The sequence below is a fragment of the Oreochromis aureus genome, linkage group 3, assembly GCF_013358895.1.
Source record: "Oreochromis aureus strain Israel breed Guangdong linkage group 3, ZZ_aureus, whole genome shotgun sequence".
Taxonomy (NCBI): Eukaryota; Metazoa; Chordata; class Actinopteri; order Cichliformes; family Cichlidae; genus Oreochromis; species Oreochromis aureus.
Genome location: NC_052944.1, coordinates 129,448,789 through 129,471,871, shown reverse-complemented (window position 1 = coordinate 129,471,871; position 23,083 = coordinate 129,448,789). Strand labels below are relative to the sequence as shown.

Here is a 23,083-nt window from a genome sequence, read left to right as displayed (position 1 = left end):
TTCTCACATACGTGTCTCTTCAGGTGTGACAGGGCAGCATGGAGTGTCAGGGCTATGGCATCATCAGTGGACCTGTTGTGGCGGTATGCGAATTGTAGAGGGTCCAGCGAGTCGGGTAGTGCAGAGCAGATGAAGTCCCTGATCAGCTTCTCGAAGCATTTGCTCACGATGGGGGTCAGGGCTACAGGTCGCCAGTCGTTCAATGAGGAGATGGTGGAGGATTTGGGTACAGGGACGATGGTGGCCATTTTGAAGCAGGCTGGGACTACAGACAGAGAGAGGGAAAGGTTGAAGATGTGTGTAAACACTCCAGCCAGCTGAGCCGCGCATGACTTGAGGACGCGGCCGGGAATCCCGTCCGGACCAGTAGCTTTGCGTGCGTTCACCCTCCTGAAGCACTTCCGCACATCCTCCTCAGACACAGTGTGCGCACTGACGTCATCCGGGGTGCGCACACTGTCCGGTCTCATGGTGTTCGCTGTGTCGAAGCTCGCGACGAGGCTGCCATACTCGTCGCCATCTTGGTAAAATATAACTCCCCCCTAGACCACTGCACTTGGTATAACTTCCCCCTAGACCACTGCAATTGGTATAACTTCCCCCTAGACCAGTGCACTTGGTATAACTTCCCTCTAGACCCCTGCACTTGGTATAACTTCCCTCTAGACCCCTGCAATTGGTATAACTTCCCCCTAGACCACTGCACTTGGTATAACTTCCCCCTAGACCACTGCACTTGGTATAACTTCCCTCTAGACCAGTGCACTTGGTATAACTTCGCCCTAGACCACTGCACTTGGTATAACTTCCCCCTAGACCACTGCACTTGGTATAACTTCCCTCTAGAAGACTGCACTTGGTATAACTTCCCTCTACACCCCTGCACTTGGTATAACTTCCCCCTAGGCCAGTGCACTTGGTATAACTTCCCCCTAGACCACTGCACTTGGTATAACTTCCCCTAGACCACTGCACTTGGTATAACTTCCCCTAGACCAGTGCACTTGGTATAACTTCCCTACACCCCTGCACTTGGTATAACTTCCCCCTAGACCAGTGCACTTGGTATAACTTCCCCCTAGACCACTGCACTTGGTATAACTTCCCCCTAGACCACTGCACTTGGTATAACCTCCCCCTAGACCACTGCACTTGGTATAACTTCCCCCTAGACCAGTGCACTTGGTATAACTTCCCTCTACACCCCTGCACTTGGTATAACTTCCCGCTAGACCACTGGATGTGGTATAACCTCCCCCTAGACCACTGCACTTGGTATAACTTCCTCTAGACCAGTGCACTTGGTATAACTTCCCCTAGACCACTGGACGTGGTATAACCTCCCCCTAGACCACTGCACTTGGTATAACCTCCCTCTAGACCACTGCACTTGGTATAACTTCCCCCTAGACCACTGCACTTGGTACAACTTCCCCCTAGACCACTGCAATTGGTATAACTTCCCCCTAGACCAGTGCACTTGGTATAACTTCCCTCTAGACCCCTGCACTTGGTATAACTTCCCTCTAGACCCCTGCAATTGGTATAACTTCCCCCTAGACCACTGCACTTGGTATAACTTCCCTCTAGACCCCTGCACTTGGTATAACTTCCCCCTAGACCAGTGCACTTGGTATAACTTCCCCCTAGACCACTGCACTTGGTATAACTCCCCCCTATACCAGTGCACTTGGTATAACTTCCCTCTAGACCAGTGCACTTGGTATAACTTCCCCCTAGACCACTGCACTTGGTATAACTTCCCCCTAGACCACTGCACTTGGTATAACTTCCCCCTAGACCACTGCACTTGGTATAACTTCCCCTAGACCACTGCACTTGGTATAACTTCCCCTAGACCAGTGCACTTGGTATAACTCCCCTATACCACTGCACTTGGTATAACTTCCTCTAGACCAGTGCACTTGGTATAACTTCCCCTAGACCACTGCACTTGGTATAACTTCCCCTAGACCACTGCACTTGGTATAACTTCCCCCTAGACCACTGCACTTGGTATAACTTCCCTCTAGACCAGTGCACTTGTATAACTTCCCTCTAGACCAGTGCACTTGGTGTAACTTCCCCCTAGACCAGTGCACTTGGTATAACTTCCCTCTAGACCCCTGCACTTGGTATAACTTCCCTCTAGACCCCTGCAATTGGTATAACTTCCCCCTAGACCACTACACTTGGTACAACTTCCCCCTAGACCACTGCAATTGGTGTAACTTCCCCCTAGACCAGTGCACTTGGTATAACTTCCCTCTAGACCAGTGCACTTGTATAACTTCCCTCTAGACCAGTGCACTTGGTATAACTTCCCGCTAGACCACTGGATGTGGTATAACCTCCCCCTAGACCACTGCACTTGGTATAACTTCCCTCTAGACCAGTGCACTTGGTATAACTTCCCCCTAGACCACTGGACGTGGTATAACCTCCCCCTAGACCACTGCACTTGGTATAACCTCCCTCTAGACCACTGCACTTGGTATAACTTCCCCCTAGACCACTGCACTTGGTACAACTTCCCCCTAGACCACTGCAATTGGTGTAACTTCCCCCTAGACCAGTGCACTTGGTATAACTTCCCTCTAGACCCCTGCACTTGGTATAACTTCCCTCTAGACCCCTGCAATTGGTATAACTTCCCCCTAGACCACTACACTTGGTATAACTTCACCCTAGACGACTGCACTTGGTATAACTTCCCCCTAGACCAGTGCACTTGGTATAACTTCCCTCTAGACCACTGCACTTGGTATAACTTCCCCCTAGACCACTGCACTTGGTATAACTTCCCTCTAGAACACTGCACTTGGTATAACTTCCCTCTAGCCCACTGCACTTGGTATAACTTCCCCCTAGACCACTGGACATGGTATAACTTCCCCCTAGACCACTGTACTTGGTATAACTTCCCCCTAGACCACTGCACTTGGTATAACTTCCCCCTAGACCAGTGCACTTGGTATAACTTCCCTCTACACCCCTGCACTTGGTATAACTTCACCCTAGACCACTGCACTTCGTATAACTTCCCTCTAGACCACTGCACTTGGTATAACTTCCCCCTAGACCACTGGATGTGGTATAACCTCCCCCTACACCACTGCACTTGGTATAACTTCCCTCTAGACCAGTGCACTTGGTATAACTTCCCCCTAGACCACTGGACGTGGTATAACCTCCCCCTAGACCACTGGACATGGTATAACTTCCCTCTAGACCAGTGGACTTGGTATAACTTCCCCCAGACCACTGCACTTGGTATAACTTCCCCCTAGACCAGTGCACTTTGTATAACTTCCCCCTAGACCAGTGCACTTGGTATAACTTCCCCCTAGACCACTGCACTTGGTATAACTCCCCCCATTACCAGTGCACTTGGTATAACTTCCCTCTAGACCAGTGCACTTGGTATAACTTCCCTCTAGACCAGTGCACTTGGTATAACTTCCCTCTAGACCAGTGCACTTGGTATAACTTCCCTCTACACCCCTGCACTTGGTATAACTTCCCCCTAGACCACTGCACTTCGTATAACTTCCCTCTACACCCCTGCACTTGGTATAACTTCCCGCTAGACCACTGGATGTGGTATAACCTCCCCCTAGACCACTGCACTTGGTATAACTTCCCTCTAGACCAGTGCACTTGGTATAACTTCCCCCTAGACCACTGGACGTGGTATAACCTCCCCCTAGACCACTGCACTTGGTATAACTTCCCTCTAGACCAGTGGACTTGGTATAACTTCCCCCAGACCACTGCACTTGGTATAACTTCCCCCTAGACCAGTGCACTTTGTATAACTTCCCCCTAGACCAGTGCACTTGGTATAACTTCCCCCTAGACCACTGCACTTGGTATAACTCCCCCCATTACCAGTGCACTTGGTATAACTTCCCTCTAGACCAGTGCACTTGGTATAACTTCCCTCTAGACCAGTGCACTTGGTATAACTCCCCCCTAGACCACTGCACTTGGTATAACTCCCCCCTAGACCACTGCACTTGGTATAATTCCCCCCTATACCAGTGCACTTGGTATAACTTCCCTCTAGACCAGTGCACTTGGTATAACTTCCCCCTAGACCACTGCACTTGGTATAACTTCCCCCTAGACCACTGCACTTGGTATAACTTCCCTCTAGACCACTGCACTTGGTATAACTTCCCTCTAGACCAGTGCACTTGGTATAACTTCCCCCTAGACCACTGGATGTGGTTTAACCTCCCCCTAGACCACTGCACTTGTTATAACTTCCCTCTAGACCAGTGCATTTGGTATAACTTCCCCCTAGACCACTGGACGTGGTATAAGCTCCCCCTAGACCACTGCACTTGGTATAACTTCCCCCTAGACCACTGCACTTGGTATAACTTCCCCCTAGACCAGTGCACTTGGTATAACTTCCCTCTAGACCCCTGCACTTAGTATACCTTCCCTCTAGACCACTGCAGTTGGTGTAACTTCCCTCAGCTGCGATAACCACATTTACTTAGGGCCTTCTTGATGTTCTTCTGCCTGCCTGGCTGCTGTGTCAGTGGGGATGGTGTTCGCGCTGTGTTGTAGAGTCCTGATGACACCCAGTTTGTGCTCCTGTGGATGATGAGAGTCAAACCTTAAATACTGATCCGTATGCGTAGGTTTATGGTATTCATCAGCTTTTAGATGTCCCCCATTACTGATGGAAATCTCTCGGTCTAAGAAGGCTAACCTACCACTTTTCATATCCTCCCTGGTGAATTTGATGTGTCGGTCCACCGAGTTAATGTGATCCGTGAAATGTGGTACATCCTGAGATTTGATTTTCACCCAGGTGTCATCCACATACCTGAACTCTCACCAGCAAGTACTTTTATCACCACCCAACCTGTACAGTGGTGTTTTTTTATATCTCTTTGCTTCATCTCTACTTTCCTGTAATTGCTTTGTTTTACGACAGCTCACACTGTTTATTATCACGCTGATGTTTTGAGTCACTAAATCAGTAATACTACCTCCTTTTGTTCTCATACTGGGTTTAATGGAAGAAGATTTCTGTTTGTGCACGTCCATTAGGTTCTTTACCTGAAGTGTTTTCTTTGGATCTTTTAAAGGATCCTGTGATGAAAAAGAGCCTGGCTTGTCTCAAGGAGTCTATCAGTGACCTGAGCAACACCTACACTACAGCTCTGCTGGCCTATGTGTTCACCCTGGCAGGAGACGTGGAGACCCGCGCTCACCTTCTGCAGCACTTAGACACAGTTGCAGTGAGGGAAGGTGAGTCATCCTTTAGCAGGACATCATTCAGGCTTTATTAGCATAACTGTGACTGTTATTGTGTGTGTTTGTAGGAGGTTTCCTCTACTGGTCTCAGACAGCAGCAGAAAAATCAGCCTCCCTGTCAGTGGAGATCAGTTCTTATGTGCTGTTGGCCAAACTCAGCGTCTCCCCAACTGCTGAGGATCTGGCATATGCCTCTGGTATTATGAGGTGGCTGACTGGGCAGCAGAACTATTACGGAGGCTTCTCCTCCACTCAGGTACTACACCACCTGAACAGCATGAAGCTAATCTTTGAGTTCATCTACAGTCTTGGACCAAATCAGAAGAAATGATCCTGAAGCTTTCATGTTGTTGCTTTTCTCTCAGATATGCAGACTTGTTTTAGCAGGCAGGGATGTTTTTATTCTTTTTTTTTACAATATGAAATTTACTTTGGTCTAAAAATGTGTTGTTTTAACAGAACAGCCTTCTGTGCACCAACTACACATAACAGCCTGTAAATAACAGTTCAGCTGCAGTCTGTAAGTTTATACCTGTGATTTCTCTACTTTGTTTCTCTGAGATCATCTCTGTTAAACAGATTTAACCTGTTTTAATGTTTTTTTTAACCAGGAAGTGAAGGTTAGAAACTCTTTTGTGAGAGTGTTGAAGTAACACAGGCAGTTTTACCTTAATGTCTATTACACTCAACACTATGTAATATGGAGTCCTGGAGTCCCATTAAAACTGTCCTCAAGCAGAAGAGGAGGGCCTTCAAATCCAGAGACAAAGAGGAGTTGAAAAGGGTGCAGAGAGAGTTGAGGGGACTGATACGGAATGGGAAGGACAGCTACAGGCAGAAGATGGAGAACCAGCTTCAGCAAAACAACGTTGGCAAAGTCTGGAGAGGCCTCAGAACCATCTCAGGCCACAAACATCAGAACTCTCTGCCTGGGAGGGATGTGAGGTGGGCAAATGAACTGAATCATTTCTTCAGCAGATTTGATTCATCCATGAGGCAGTCTCCAACATCGGCTGCAGACTCACCCACCCCCACTGCTGCTGTTCCACCTCTGACACTTCACATCTCCTCTATTCACCCTGCTCACTCCTCCCCACCCCCAACAACAGCATCCAATACACAATCAACACAAGGCTCCAGCCTGTCTCTGTCAACCACCCAGGTTAGGAGGGAACTGAGGAGGATTAATGGCAAGAAGGCAGCGGGTCCAGATGGCATCAGCTCGAGGGTCGTCAGGTCCTGCGCGGACCAACTGTGCGGGGTGATGGAGGACCTCTTCAACCTGAGCCTGAGGCTGGGGAGAGTCCCACAGCTCTGGAAAACCACCTGTGTTGTACCAGTGCTAAAGACTTCACGCCCCAAGGACCTCAACAGCTACAGGCCGGTGACTCTGACATCCCACCTGATGAAGACCCTGGAGCAGCTGGTCCTGGCTCAGCTTCGGCGCCTTGTGAGCTCATCACTGGACCCACTTCAGTTTGCCTACCAGCCTGGCATTGGAGCGGATGATGCCGTCATTCACCTCCTACATCGTTCCCTCGCTCACCTGGAGACCGCTGGGAGCACTGTGAGAATCATGTTCTTTGATTTCTCCAGTGCCTTCAACACCATTCTTCCCACAGTCCTGTAGGACAAGCTGGAGAACTCAGGAGTGGACCATCACCTCACTACCTGGATTTTGGACTACCTCACCGACCGACCACAGTATGTGAGGAGTCAGGGCTGTGTGTCGGACAGGGTCGCCTCTGCACGTGGGGGCCCACAGGGAACGGTTCTGGCACCGTTCCTCTTCACCATCTACACTGCAGACTTCTCCCACAACTCCACCCAGTGCTTCCTGCAGAAGTTCTCTGATGACTCTGCAATAGTCGGCCTCATCACTGATGGGGACGACAAGGAGTACAGAGGACTGACTCAGGACTTTGTGGACTGGTGCCAGCTGAACTACCTCCAGATCAACGCCAGTAAAACCAAGGAGCTGGTGGTAGACTTCCGCAGGCACAAACATCCTCCACTGCAACCACTGAACATCCAAGGTATGGACATCGAGGCTGTGGACAGCTACAGGTACCTTGGTGTTCATCTGAACAACAAACTGGACTGGAGTCATAACTCAGACGCCCTCTACAGGAAAGGACAGAGCAGGCTGTACCTGCTGCGGAGACTCAGTTCTTTTGGAGTGGAGGGCCCACTCCTGAAGACCTTCTATGACTCTGTGGAGGCCTCAGCCATCTTTTATGGTGTGGTCTGCTGGGGCGGCAGCATCTCTGCTGGGGACAGGAAGAGACTGAACAGGCTGATCAGAAGGGCCAGCTCTGTTCTAGGATGCCCTCTGGACCCAGTGGAGGTGGTGAGTGACAGGAGAATGGTGGCTAAGCTGTCATCCCTGATGGACAACATCTCCCACCCCATGCATGAGACTGTGACAGCACTGAGCAGCTCCTTCAGTGGGAGACTGCGGCACCCACGGTGTGGGACGGAGAGACTTCGCAGGTCTTTCCTCCCCACTGCTGTCAGACTCCACAACAAAGACTTTTGCAGCTGATCAACCCCTCACACGTGCAATAAGACTGCTATATGTGCAATTCTCTTACAATTCTTCTTCTGACAAAGTTGTACTTTTGTATTTTCTTACTCAGTTGTATATAGCATTTGTATTTCTATTTTATTCTATTGTATATATTATTCTATTCTATTCTATTTTATGCTATTGTATATAGTATTTTATTTTATTTTATTTTATTGCATTCCAGTGTTTTCTAATTTCTGCTACATAACTTTGCACTTTTGCTGTAACAAAACAAATTTCCCACCTGTGGGACTAATAAAGGTCATCTTATCTTATCTTATCTTACAAATGACAGCTGCTGTGTGTGTTAACCAAAATGAATCCATCTTGTAGGACACAGTGGTGGCTCTTCAGGCTCTGGCTCTCTACTCCACTCTGGTGTTCAGTCCTGAAGGTTGGAGCACAGTGACAGTTCAGGCTCCCAGCAGTCAGCTGACATTTGATGTCAATCAGGGCAACAAACTGCTCTACCAGGAGGAGGCGCTGCAGGAAGTGTCAGGAAAATACAGGCTGGAGGTGAAGGGCACTGCATGTGCTTCAGTGCAGGTCAGTGACAGCATCATGTGACCAGGTCCTGGTTGGTGTCAAACAAACGCTTTCTTTGTCCTTATAAAATGGTAAAGAAGATTAGCATTTTCAGATGTCATAAATGTGTTTTCATTCAATTCAATTCAATTCAATTTTATTTATATAGTGCCAAATCACAAAAACAGTCGCCTCAAGGCGTTTTATATTGTACAGTAGATTGTACAATAATAGATACAGAGAAAAACCCAACAATCATATGACCCCCTATGAGCAAGCACTTTGGCGACAGTGGGAAGGAAAAACTCCCTTTTAACAGGAAGAAACCTAGTACAATTCTATTTTACACTAAATTAGAGAATTGAGCAAAAATTAATAAACTCACTTTCTGTCTGTATCAGAATCAGAGAAACTTTATTCATCTCAGAGGGAAACTGAGATGTGATAGCAGCAAATGCACAACAAACATCAATCACTCGTATAAAATGAGTGTAGAAACAGAGATATGACAGATAAATAATAAGATAAATAGATACATATAGCGATATAGGCATGACTATAAAAGGACAAGTATGTGTGCAAATATATGTCGTGGTGTAGAAAAGTGACAGCAGGGTGGAGTGAGGTATGATTAATTCTGTGGACCTGACCCAAGTTTGTTTCTCAGATTTCTGTCCACTACAACATCCCGACACCTACTGATGTCACCACTCTCAGTGTGAAAGTACAACTAGAGGTCGACACCACCAGTGAATCTGCTAGACCTAAATTCAGTCTGCCAACCCTCCCGATTTTTCCGGGAGAATCCCGAATTTCAGTGCCCCTCCCGAAAATCTCCCGGAGCCACCACTCTCCCCAATTTCTCCCGTATCCTAGATTGGCCCAGCCAATTCCAGTTTCCAACAATAGCTGCTACTACTGCAGCTACTTAGTATTAATATTACTCTAATTACTCTTTCTGGGTCGCGAAATAAACTTTTAACATATTTTCAGGCGAGAATGTAGTTGTGTAAACCTCAAATAACTTAAACATGTTATTGTTTGGCCTTTTTCAGTGTTTTATTTGTTCGTGAGTAAATCGGTTTGGCTGAGATTAAAGTTATTAGATTAGATTAGATTAAATAAAACTTTATTAATCCTCGGGAGGGTTCCTCCGGGTTTTCACACAGCTGAATAAATGTCAAACAGAAAACTGATTAAACAGAAGCGTGAGATGGTCGAGAATCTACGCATAGCGTCCGGTTATATTTTATTTTATTTACACAGCAAGGAGCAGGCGGCAGAGGTGACGTAATTATGAAGGCTAGACCCCCCAATTTCACAGTCGCTTATTTCCGGTCTACCCGGCTTCCGGAGGACCCGGCCCACTTAGACCACGAAGGTCGGGTCCTCAGGTGGACGCACCCTCTGAATTTGGACACCCCGGAACAGGCCGGTGACATTTAACTTATTTTTTCCGATAAGTAAACACTGTAAAACCCCTTTGAATGTCTCCCTAATTCTGAGGTCTCAAGGTTGGCAGGTATGTGCTAGGCTTTGGCCCACATCAGTCTAAAACTGTATGTAACCATGAAAAAAGTGTTGCCATGTCCACCAGGACAGCATAGTATAGACCAGGGGTCGGCAACCCTGGGCACGCGTGCCACAACTGATGGCACGCTCGGTGGGCCGATGATTTTTTTTTTTTTTTTTTTTTTTTTGTAGTGGTATAAACAATGAAAGGTGGTGGATTGGCCAGATTCTGGCCGGTGTGTAAAAATAACTCAGTTGTTTGGTGGTGGCTATGGCGTAGCTTCCACTGATTCAGTAACATTAGCAAGTGGTGGAGGCCAGCAGGTGGATGAGGGAAAGGGGAGGCAGGAGGAGCAGAGACCCGAGGCAGCACCGGTCCGAGTGTCAGGTGAACTGAACTTCAGGTAAGAAGTTATGACCTGCAGTCAGTAGCGGTTTTAGATACGGGCGACACGGGCGGTTGCCCGGGGCGGCATCACGGGCATCGGTAAAAAAAAAAAAAAAAAAAAAAATTGCTCATACTCATGCTGCCCCGACATCATGCCAGCGCATATGGGAATGGCATAGGCACCGATCGGTTTTCTATCGCCCATTTGCTGGGAGTAAGGGCGCCCTCGTTTGCAAGGTGCGCCTGCTGCTTGCGGCTCAGGGAGGAGAGGGCGGGGCGGCGGGGGATTCTGTGGCTGGCTGGAGCAGCGTCTAATAACCAACTCGCAAAATAAAACTAAATAAAAACAAAACAACAAACACGAAAACACCAGACATTATGATACAGACTTATAATTTGCACCGATGTTTTTACTGAAATTCTATACACGAAAAGTGAGCGAGAGCCCTCGAAAGTAACCTGCGCGCTGCTGAAGTCAAAGTAAACTTTATTGTCATCTCCGCTACATACAGTCCAGGATATAGAGAGACGAGACGACGAGGCTCCAGTTACAGCAGTGCAAGTAAACAAACAATAAATATAAGAAGAGTAAGAAAATAAATATAGGGGAGACCGGGGATAGATGTAACGTGGGTCAGTTGTAACACTTCCAATTTCTCCAATCAGGGCTAAGTTTCAAATGATGTGATTCATCCTGTGCATGCCCAATTCAGTTCTGCTATCACATGTGAAAAATCAGCACATTTTGTCAAACACAGACAATTTAACACGAAAAAGTAATTTGTATGCCAAAAGTAAGTTTTTCTACTTTATTTCAATTTCTAATAGCATTATCTGCTTTGCAGTTAAACTCATCAAACTTAAATTATGTTATTTGTATGTCTATGGGGATATATTCTGTGTAGGTCTTTAGTGCTAATGTTTTAGCCGTTGGCTGTAATGTTAGCTAGTTCATGGCTATAGGAGTCTGGGTCAGTTGTAACAGCAACAGTCTGGGTTAGTTGTAACAATAATGCAGATGTTACAACTTACCACACCATTACTTTAACTTATATTAAACAAGTTGGGGCAACGACATCAGCAGAGAGAGGTTCACTAGTCGCCTATGTATATGCGGTTAATGCCATTGGCAACACAATTCCTCCACTGTTTGTGTTCCCACACATACATTATGCAGACCACTGTGTCAGAGATGGACCAGTAGGAAGTATTGGTAGTGGAAATAAATCAGGATGGGTGCAAGAAACAGATTTTCTCATCTTTCTGAAGCACTTTGCAAACCACACCAAGGTAAGCCATGATAAAAAGTAATGGAATTGCGATGCTGGTGAACAACTACATTTTTTCAGCTTCATTGTTATCTTCAAAAGTTGGTGCAAGAGTTGTAGGTTATAATGCCCACTGAGCCAATGAGGCCAAACTCAAGGAAGACCAACCAAAATTAATGAAATATTCAGTTGCAGAAAATTCCATAATTTGTCTTTTTTGGGGGGTTGGAATATGTTCAATAGCTAGATTTCTGCATTCTGTCACACACACATAGCTACATTAATGGCTCTAAGTGCATTCATGTGCTGCTTCCAAATAGAGCACATTTCATTCATAATGTTGTAAATCCAAGCCTATTATGTATTCATGATATGAATCCTGGGTTGTGCGAAATCCCAGTAATACACCTTAGACAAAGTGAATCTGTGAACTAAGGTGCAGGTCTATTAGGTTATATTGTGGCGATCCTCGAGTTGGGGGATTTGTGTTCATACTGGAGTGCACAATTAAAACCAATGTAAGCCATCAGGTACTCAGTTTAGAAAAAAGAGAAAAGAAGAGGAGGAGAAACGAGCCAAAGATCCAGGTAAGCAGATGTGTCATTGGATAATGGCAGGTCATCCTGAAACAATCAGAACCAGAATACTTTATTAATCCCTAAGGAAATAATGTGGGTTACAGTTGCTCCAAGAAGAAATGGTAAAAATAGTAACAGTAACAGACTAAACTCCAAACAATACATTATGTTACAGATTTTAATATTAATTAGTCATTGTCAATTGTTGATTTGTCCTGTTCTCATTCTATGACGAATTATGATGGCTGTTTGTGTGTGTGTGTGTGTGTGTCTGTGTGTGTGTTTTTCTGGCGAAATTCAGTATGGTTCCGACAACAGTTTTATGTTAATGTATAATCCTTAATGTGTTTTATGTGTGTGTGTGTGTGTGTGTGTGGTGGTGGTTGGGGGGGCGCCAGAGGGAGTGTTCGCCCGGGGCGCCAAACAGGCTAGGACCGCCACTGCCTGCAGTCTATATGGGTCAGATATAAACCAAGTTTAGGTGGAGTTTATTTTCATTGTGCTGACTTTTTACAGTCAGTTACAATAACTCGTACTGCGTACTAGCTAGCATGACGGAGTTTTCATCAGCATTGTTGTAGTGAACTTTATTTTATTCATAAGGTTAGTTAGTTGAGTTGCCAACCGTCCCGTAAAAAGACGGAATCGTCTCGTATTCAGAGAAAATATTACGCGTTTCGTATTGAGCTTAAAAGGAACGCAGTTTGTCCCGGACTTCAGCTACAATGGAAAAAGACACAAAGCTGGAGTTAATCTGCACAGCTGCCTCTTCTTCTCTCATTCTCTCCCCCTCCTGTTGCTACTTCAATCATGAAACTGATCAATGATCAGCTGATCGGCTTTTCTGGCGCAAGTCCGTCTCTCTTGTTTGAGGGGGGACGTTGTTAGCTTTCCACATTCCGACACTTCAAAAGCTTCAGGAGCTTTCCGCTCAGCACAGCATCAGCACCACGGAGATACACGGATACATCCGTAGACTCGAGACAGAATTCCCAATGTGTTTTTGGGACTTTCAGGTGTATGGACCAATGTTTTATTTTCTGATCAAACCAGAAATCTTTAATGAGCAGCTAGATTTGTCTCCCATTAAATGGCTGAGTTAATGCCAGTTAATGCAACATCGAAGCAGTTGGAATCCACAGCTGTGCGTGTTCATGGAGCTGCATTTTCACAGGCCGGACATCACTACCTGACAAGTTTAACTGTCTTCAGAGCATTGCAGAGGCCTTATTGACAGTACTTGGCTCTACATATCTGTGTGAGCAGATTTTCTCTCACATGAAGAGTGTCTTAGCCGCTCGGAGACCTGTGTCTCTGAGTGGGAGACCAGAGATCACATTAACATGTGTATCCCTGTATTAACAAACATGCCATATTGGCCCAGTTTATTTTACTTATCATTGTTGTGAGGAGACCATAAATAGCATTTGTATTTTCTGTTGTACAGTTCATTTGCTGTCATGGAGTTCTTGTTATTGATAAAAAGTCTTTTTTTTGTTTCGAAATAGCTGATAACTACTCGCTGATAGCTGCCAACATCTGATAGCTGCCAACATCTGTGAACAAATATAATTCAATAAAGTTGTTCTATATAGTGTGTAACTGTTAATATAGAGCGTTATTAAATTTATTGCTAATGCAATCATATGGCACACTGACCTCTGAGGAAATTTTAGATGGCACTCGCCATCAGAAAGGTTGCCTACCCCTGGTATAGACAGTATAGTATACTCCTTCACATAGTGGACATTGAGTTGTTGTAACAGTAGTTCATGTTTAGAATAAAAAGTCCCAGCTCACTGAGTTGATCGGGGCAATAGTGCCTAAAATGTTGCATAATTTTGCTGAGAGATCTTTTACTTTGTGGTAATCTTAGATGAGTAGTTTTATGGACAAAACCCACCAGGTCATTCAGTGTTCCCTTAGTACTAATGTATAAGACATGTTGGTGTACTATAACTGAAGTAATGTTGTTAAGTCCTTAAAGTCATATTCTTTATTGTCATGACTGTATTTGAAGCTTTTTTTATTTTTGTATGATACCTGATTTATATGGAATATGGCTGAAGTAAACTAAAGTCTAAAATCAGTCATTTATTTAATAGTAATTTAACATTATATAATTCACATATAAAACTATGAATTGTAATTTTAAATGGTTTAAAAGCATGTAGAATAACATATGTAGGCAAGAATATTTCTCCTTTTTGTTTTTATCAAGAAGCAAAGACAAAAAGGAAAACAAAAAAGAAACAGCGCAGGGTTCGGTGGTTGAATCATCCGTCCCCACCAATGCCAAAACCAAATCTACGCCCTTGGATGGGTATGAATTATATCATATAAATAGATCTAATAAGAAGGCAGGAGGTGTGGCACTTTTTGTTGATAGTGATTTGAAGTGTAAACAGGTTGAATATATGTCTGTGGCTATTGATGATTTAATGGAGTGTGTGACAGTAGAAATAGAAATGGAAAGAAAGAGTAATATAATTGTTACTTGTATGTATAGGAGGCCTGGGACACTGCTAGAAACATTCACAGATGTAGTAGAAGTTTTATTGAGCAAGGTAAAGGGAATTAAGACATTCTGTATTTGCGGTGATAATAATATTGATTTTTAAAAAATGTCCAATCATAAGGCATCATCAGATTTTTTTGAGTTATTATTTGGAAGAGGGTTCTACCCTCTGATTACTAAACCTACACAGCAAAATCACCAGTGTCAAATTGACACTGTGAGTGTTAAATTTAACACTAGAAAAGTGTCTATATGTGTCCACTCTTTTGAGTGTTAAATTAACACTTTTTAAAGTGTTATATTTTTAACAATGAGCTAGTGTTATTTTAACACTGCACAGAGTTAAAGAGTAACACTGACCAGTGTCAAAAATATTCTACACTGGTGTTAAGTGTTAAAAAATTAACACCGAATAGTGTTGGTAGTACTTTACACTAGCCCTGGTGTTTAAAAATTCAACACTGAATAGTGTTTATTTTCTAACACTAACACTAGTGTCAGTCAAATCATTAATACCACCAGATTACAATAAACTCCCATTAATCTGATATCTCTACTGCTACAATTAACCCCTAACATCTACCCATTACAAAGAAATACAAGACATTAACGTTCCAAAATACTTTGTATTCTGATACACCACATGCAAACAAGTTATACAAAATTACAGTATGGGACAATGTACATTTTGTCATCAGTGCCATTTGAAAATTGCCTATCATAAGGTCTATAGTACACCAGATCATATACAGAGATCAGTGCAAAGACATCTAATCCATCCTCAATAACAAATGCATTTAAGTGATCATTGAAATATACTGTTGAAGCCTTACAAGTTAGAAGATAAGCATTGCAATCTCTAACAATTATATTGACAATCTTACTGAACAAAGGCATCTCATTTTCAACACCAGAACAAACATACATCCCAACTTGATATTCTGTGCCATAGCTTTTGACCCAGGAAGTTGTAGAAACACTAGAAGAAACGTCAAACATTTTATTCAGTGCTTCACTGCCTTTTAAACTGCTGGCCAAGACTTCATTAATGGAGCCAAACTGTAATCTTTTAAAATAAAAATTTTCAAAATGAAAGGCTAATTGATTCTGATGTTTTTTTACTAGTGTTTTTGTGATATTTTTAAAGTTCTTTACAGATCTTTTGAAGAACTTGTGCTTTGCTTCAAATCTCATGCACCACATATGTATGAGTGGCCCAATTTTTCTAATGCAGCGTGGGTAATGGATCATTAGGTGGTGCTTTGGAATCAAATTCCGTTCTGGAAAGAGAGATTTGAAAGCCTTGTGATGATCGGCAATCAGATGTTTCAAATAGCAAGTCATGCCGTGAGTTATAATGGGTGAAAAAACAATGTTCACAATTTGAACTAACAAAAGTAGCAAGTTCCAATGGCCATCATTTCTGCAAACGATATCTCCAAAAATCAATGGGCTATTCCGCAAAAGACACCATGACTGCACAGCATTAAGCCCAAGATCTTTGCTGTTGTCATCCAGTTTTAGCCCACCTGGCCTGTTCCTTCTCTGTGCATATCCGTAGTTAAAGCTTATAATTCTCTGTGACAATGAATTCAAGGATATCAAAGAGGTCTTAATCAAGTACTGAAACACAAGCTTTAACTCATACTGCACCACTCCCTCTAGTAGATCATGCATAATGTCTACAGCATAGTTGTCTGAAATATGGAAAAGCCGAAGTGAATTGAGTAGAGAATTTCTTTTTACACCAAATGTTGAGGCCAAAGCAGGATTTTGTTGAATGGCACCACAGTGTTTGTAATGAAGTTCTTTGGAACGTAGTGTTAAGCCTACATGATCTTCACTAAAAACTGACTGCAACTCTGTCTTATCAGTTAAACAAAATCTACAACAATAGTTTGCACTAAATGATTCAACAAAACCAAAAATGCTATGTAAAGCCAAGTTGTCACCTGTAATCTGAAGAAGCGAACCTCTCACACAGGGTTCATACGGGTGCTTGAAATCCTTGAAAATGCTTGAATTCTAATGTCGTCTTTTCAAGGTTTGAAAAGTGCTTGAATTTCAGATGTGGTGCTTAAAAGTGCTTGAAAATGTAACTGTATTTCATTCACAGTAAATAACTATCTGATTGAATTGTTTTCTTATCAGATAGAGAAATAAAATGAGTCGCAAAAAGCAAAAGCAAAGTTTCCGCCTGGGCTGCCTTGCGTCCTGTTTCAATATAGACCCCGCCCTCCCTCGGACAGTCGGGGATGAGTGCGCTAACATACCTGTAGGTTGCTGTTTTAATGAGTGTTTGATGGAAAACAACAATGGCGGAGTTTGCGTTCTCCAGTCGCATGATAGGTGAGTCCTAGTAAATAATTTTCCAGTACGTGTACGTTACACATGCTATTTTTTTTAAATTATGGTTATTATTTTGCTAGCTATCAAACTCGCTGGAGAAATGATTGAAATGCACTGAGTGTGATGCAGTATGGCAGCGCTATTACGGAATATGCTGTGAACTTAGCTAACATTACTTAGCAGTAATATGAGTTAATTTACTCAAGTGAAAGCTTTAAACATTAGCCCGATACATAACTAGCTAACTTAAGGCTTTCTGATTAACCCTCTGGGGTCGACGGACCCAGAGTCTCCATTTCAACTGGGGTCGAACGTGCGGACTTCAAGCTATATACCAGTTTTTAAATTGTGTTGATAGGTCACGTAAAACCGATGTTTTTGGGGGGTTTCTGAATAAAACAGTGGCGTTTACTCCGGGAAGAAACGGTAAAAACTGCGTTTTTTATGGAGAGCGGTAGCAAACACGCTTTGCTTGCAGTGTTGCCAACTCCTCAGTAAGGAAAATCGCTATTGGCTGTCCTAAAAGTCGCTAGAAGTCGCTAAATGACGTCATCACCTAATTTGCATAATTGGTCACGCTAATATAATTGTAACCTATGTTGTTGGAGAGAGAAATAACATCGTGGAAGAGACATAAAGTGAGTAAAAACGTCCTAAATGCATTTAGAGTTTATTTAGAACTACAAATTAAATTTCTTTTAGCAATTATTGTTTTTTAATGTCACAATTCCAACCCAGCTCCTTTACCCGGCTTGGACCGCAAAAGTGACCGAAATAGGCACTCTGGTGGAGTTATTTTGTGTTTGTGTGTGTTTATAAGTAGTTTTAAACCTTGTGATCCACAAAACAGCATAAGAGTAAAAGATTAAAAGAAGAACTGACTGCGTTACAGCACCGCTGCTTGTTGAGAGTAAAAGCGATACACGCTTTCACGTCTTTTAGCGACTTTTTATAGAAAAAAAGTCGCTAGGGGGTCTGAAAACTCGCTAAATATAGCGACAAAGTCGCTAAGTTGGCAACACTGTTTGCTTGTGAGTGAAAAAAGAAAAAACGCTCCTTCCCTATTGGTGGAAAAATGTACCATGTCGACCAATCAAAAAATGATACGGCAACATGTGGTATTTGGTTGTTTGGGAAGAGACAGCGAGTGAGCGAAAAAAGAGAGAGAGAGTTTTGATACGTGAGAGATTTGTGATGTTTATCATGTTTGGAGTCTCAAGTTAGTGTGTTGTCTTGTGTAGTTAGTGTGTAGTGTAGTCGTTTTGTTTTGTGTGTCAGTTCTACTAGTGAGCGTCACAGTTACTGCAACTGTGTGCTGGAAAAGCTTAAAAAGGGACCTTGAAAGTGCTTAAAAAGTGCTTGAATTTGACCCTGAAAAAAGCGTACGAACCCTGCTCACAGGTGTGGCTGAAAAGGGCACTTGCATTCCTTCAGTCTCTAAAATCTTTAGATCATCAACAAGTGGCTTTAGGATAGGATCAAACCCATATTTTTTTAAGTCTTCTGAATGAAAAAGGGCTACAAGATGAATGTTCATCAACACAGAATTTAACTTTGGTGGCAAATTTCTCAAAACAAAATAGATACAACCAAGTTTGTGCACTCCCTTTTTTGAGCCTAAAGGATTAGCAGTTTCAAAATCATCATAGTAGAGCTGGATCTGGAGAGCATGTTCTTGTTGTGAGAATAAACTGTGATTTTTGAAGTAGGAGCCATCATTTAAATCTCTGTAAAATCCCTCCATGTTTGGTTTTGTTTTTTGGAAACTGCTACAAAGTTCACTGTTTCGAAACAGATGAAAGGGATCCCATGATAGGAACGTACATGAATTTATCATTGACAGGAACTTGCCTGTATGTCCCTGTTGTTCTATCTTTGCGTACATCAAAACGCACACCAAGAACATGCTCTATGGGTTCAACTATTTTCCATTTGTGCTCAAAATGTCTTATCCTTTTAGATTCTGTGTTAAGACATGAAAATGGATTTTCAAGCTGATCAAAGCAATCCTCAACTTTTTCTAAGGTTTCTCTTGACGTATCAGTTGACAGTCAACAACAGATTGTTTTGCATGTGCATGGATGTCATTAACCAGTTCCTCCAATGAACCCAACTAAACACTGCACAGTACTTTCAGGAACTCCTGATGATTGTACTTGAGCAATAACAGAGCTGCACATGTTCAGTATTTGCCTTTTTTCAACTGGAACCTGTGTAGTAATTGTCATGGGATGAGCCACATTTACAGGCTGTGAAACAGAGGTTCCATCGTTAGGTACAGGCTCAAAAGTATTGATGACCTCAGAGTGAAGACAGTCTCCATGTGCTCGGAATAAGTGCCGCTTGTAACCAGAGTACGTGCGAAAGATAAATGAACATCCAGGCTCTCCACAGGTCAAACGTAAAAACCTTCCTGGGTACAAACCATGCTGGAACTTCAAATGTCTAAATAACACTGAGCAACTTGTGTGGTGTATCTTGCAAATGTAACAGATGAACATTTCCAGTCAAAGTGCTGAATAGTGGATATCTTTAAACTGTACAATGAAGACTTCCTCTTGTTTCCCTGACCCGAGGACTCTCCTTCACGCTGCCAACATCAATGCCATACACAGTGGTCTGGATGAATGTGTAGAAGTTGTCCAATGCCTTGTCAAAGGACACGGCAAATAAAAAATGTGCCTTGAAAAGTTTTGCCTTGTCAAAACCTGCAACTCCCATCTGTGTCACACAGGGAATGACCTTTTGATCTAGGACAATGTAGAAACTCTGGATGATGTTCTTTCTTTCTCCAACACACAGGACGAATGGCTGAGAGGCCAGCCTTAAGAAAAGCCTCCGCGCTACCTCCCACCTGAGGGAGAGAAAGAAACCAAGTGATTCACATTAAACAAAATTGGTAGTCTGATGTTGAGGCATAGCTGCCTGAAATTATGACAATATTAAAATGTTTCACTCTGTGCGCACAATTATTTTTGTTTCAATGTGTACATTTAGTTTTAATAGAAACAATAACATGTCAGTCCTGCAACACCAAGCCTGTCTGGGACAGATACATCTGCTGCACGTTGGATCACCTTGCCATCTTAAAATATCAGCCCTTGATAATTTGCATCTGTTCTCATCAAAAGAGAAATATACAATTCTAAAAATCATACCTTGATGAATTTCATTAGGTGGTGAGCAGCATCTGATGTGCTAATCTTTGAAGACTTCCCTCCCTTAGATGTTGGAGGTAACATGTGAAGCAGCAAAAGCTGGCAGCCGCCTCGCAGTCCCAAACTACAGAATAGGAATTAAGATCATCACAATTACTGACATTTAAAGAACCACAACAATCATTTTTTCCACGTTATGTAATACCATGATGACATTTTAGACACCCGATAATTTTTCAAATAAGGCAGTTTTCCAGTGCCTTGGTATACAAATTTATTTCTAGAGACTTAAAATCTTCTGGCCACCACGTGAAGTACATATCGAGTCATAACAATAGTAAGATTACGTAACTTTTTTTGTGTTCAAACTACATTAAATGTCATTTCAGGTTTAACATGTTTGTAAGCTTGTTTTCATACCATACAGAAATGAACAGAAACCCAATGTGATTTAGAAAATGGACAGCTGTATTCCAATTTGTAGTAAAGGTTTACCGGTATGGTCCAGTGATATATTGTGTTGTGGGAATTAAGCAAATGCTGTAAAGGCATGCAAAATCTACCATTTCCAACTTACACTTACCACCCTCGTCAGAGTAACGCTGAGCAGCTCATCCAATTCTGTACTCTGAGACAGATTTTTGCAATCTTAGATGATCCTTGGCTTGGTTGGCCACTTTGCAAGGAACTTAGCAGACACTTCCTCCCCAACAAACAGCATTGTGAAGTCTTGGTCAATCTTAAACACAAAGTGTAACAACAGAAACAACACATTAACAAGAAAACAAACAAAGGAACCACAAAGCTGTCACTACATCATTTTATGCCTTACCAAGCCAGGTGTACAGAAATCTTGGGAAAAGGTCCAGGACAGTAGAAGCTGTGGCAGGTTCTTGAACCACTTTTTGCCTATGTTGAAATGTCACCTTCATGTTGTCTTTGACATGTTTCATGTCAGTTGAGTGCCTCTTCCTTGCATTCATCACCTGACAACAGCCTCACATTTGAACACAGGTTGCGAGGAGTCTTGGGGCTGTCTTGAAAAGCTAACTTTGATTTCTTCATCTCTTGTCAGGAACCAGCATATCACCACCTTCCAAGAGTAGAATAAGGTCAAGCATATAACACCATTTCTTTGCAAAATATCTAGCATGTCTAGTCCCTTTAGACTGAGCTAAAATTCATTTTGTTAAGAAAAAACATCCTTGGTCCATCTTTAAGTAGTACAAGCTGTGTAACATGACTGCAATACAGTATTCTCTCAATTATCCCAGGGGTCAGTAGAAACCATATTTCTATTTTATTATTTTTATATATTTTAAGCCATAAAAACCCTCCCCACTCTCTAACAGACCCTAATATAACCCTGTTATTCATTTTTAGACTAGAAAATGCTTAATTTACCATGAAAAAATTTTAATCTAAAAAAAAGAAAAATACCCTACTGGCTACAGAAATGCGCAATATAATGAAATTCCCATAATTTACAAGATGTAGGGGCCATTATAGTGTAAAAATACTCTCAGATTACCCTTAAGCATCCTAGTTCACCTAAGACAGGGTCTCAAACTTAAATGAGCTGTCATCTCATTGGAGGGCCACTTCAGTGTTCAAGTAGTAAAAAAAAAACAGAAACCACAAAGAAAACACCCACAAATATTCCTGACAATGTAGCGTTTGGTTTGTTTGTTTTTAAATTTCAAATATTGTATAACAAGACAAAACTGCAAATATGAACGCATTTTCCCCCCTCTTACTCTTAACTAACCGATGCCTTTAATTGAACTACCAAATGAACACAATTGGTCCTCTCTTTCTGGTCAGACACTTTGCAGCACTTCTGCTGTAATTTTGTTCATATTTAACAAAATAAAAATGCAGAAATAAGTGTACACATTAGTTTTTGACTCTCACTGAACTAACAAAGCCAATCCCTCCACATGTTTGTACTCTCTTGTTACCTCGGCCAGGTCCGCGGCTCTGAACCGTGGTAAAGAGACCTCTGGCTAATACGTCGGGTTGTCGGGCTTGTAGCTTTACTGTCAGCGAACACAGTGTACAGTCGAGTCTTAACAGCTTTCTTACAACCAGGCACTCCTTTTGGCGGCAGTGGTTATTATTATATTTACATGCTTTCTTCTTCCATTTCTCCTCGGTAACAGCTACTACTTTCTCCCTCTCTCTCGCTCAAACACACAACGTTCTCCCTACAGCACGGACTACACTGCCCATGAGGGCCTGTAACACTCTGCCCTTATTGCCTTCATATTAAATCATTTTTGGCTAATGACCAAAAAAAAAAAAAGTCACTTCAAGGGCCAAATTGCATTATACTTCTTCACCTCAATATACAGGCCGCAAGAAGGGGTGACGTGGTCATAAGTGGCCTCTGGGCCGGGAGTTTGAGACCACTGACCCTAAGGCTTTGGCAGTTTAATTAAAAAATAAATAAAAGGCATTTAATAAAAACTGTGACATATATTAAGTAATATTCATTACAGTCTGCCAATAGCCAGATTATGCTAAATGAATATTAGGAAAGTAACTGGTACTTTGCAGAGTTCTAGCTAGCAGTAGCCCAGCTAAACAAAAACAGTTAAAATTCAAATATGACACTTAAAGATGATGTATTTTGATATAAATACTATTTTTTTTTACTAGTTATCATGTTACTTGTTCTAACATCAATCTAAAGCTTAATATTTAACCGAATAAAACTTACCGCAGCAGCAAGAAAAAATGGCGACCGAAGATTCTGAAATGCGAAGCTCCACAGGAAATGAAGGTGTGGTCTAATTTAACACCCACAGTGTTAAAATGCAGTAACGACTAAAATCCACACCAACACTTTTCAGGAATCAACTCCCGATGTGTTATTTTAACTCGATTAAGTGTTGAACTAACTCGAACTCTGTTGAATTCTACTAACACTGAAAAATCA

At 42.5% G+C, this 23,083-nt stretch overlaps 1 protein-coding gene and 1 long non-coding RNA gene across 2 annotated transcripts in view; one reads left to right on the top strand and one right to left on the bottom strand.

Annotated features, from left to right (window-relative positions):
• LOC116309433 (alpha-2-macroglobulin-like) overlaps positions 1 to 9,817 on the top strand; it is a 39,999-nt gene extending 30,182 nt beyond the window's left edge. The window contains exons 24-28 of the mRNA XM_039604673.1: positions 5,109 to 5,271; positions 5,346 to 5,533; positions 8,180 to 8,392; positions 9,039 to 9,144; positions 9,696 to 9,817. Of these exons, the coding sequence (XP_039460607.1) occupies positions 5,109 to 5,271; positions 5,346 to 5,533; positions 8,180 to 8,392; positions 9,039 to 9,144; positions 9,696 to 9,817 (792 nt within the window). The remainder of the gene's footprint in view (positions 1 to 5,108; positions 5,272 to 5,345; positions 5,534 to 8,179; positions 8,393 to 9,038; positions 9,145 to 9,695) is intronic.
• A 10,003-nt stretch (positions 9,818 to 19,820) lies between these two features.
• On the bottom strand, positions 19,821 to 20,746 carry LOC120438092. The gene is made up of 3 exons (XR_005611662.1): positions 20,726 to 20,746; positions 20,143 to 20,266; positions 19,821 to 19,838 (listed from the first exon to the last, which is right to left on the bottom strand). It is a non-coding gene; the product is annotated as an uncharacterized LOC120438092 (long non-coding RNA).
• Positions 20,747 to 23,083: the final 2,337 nt, after the last annotated feature.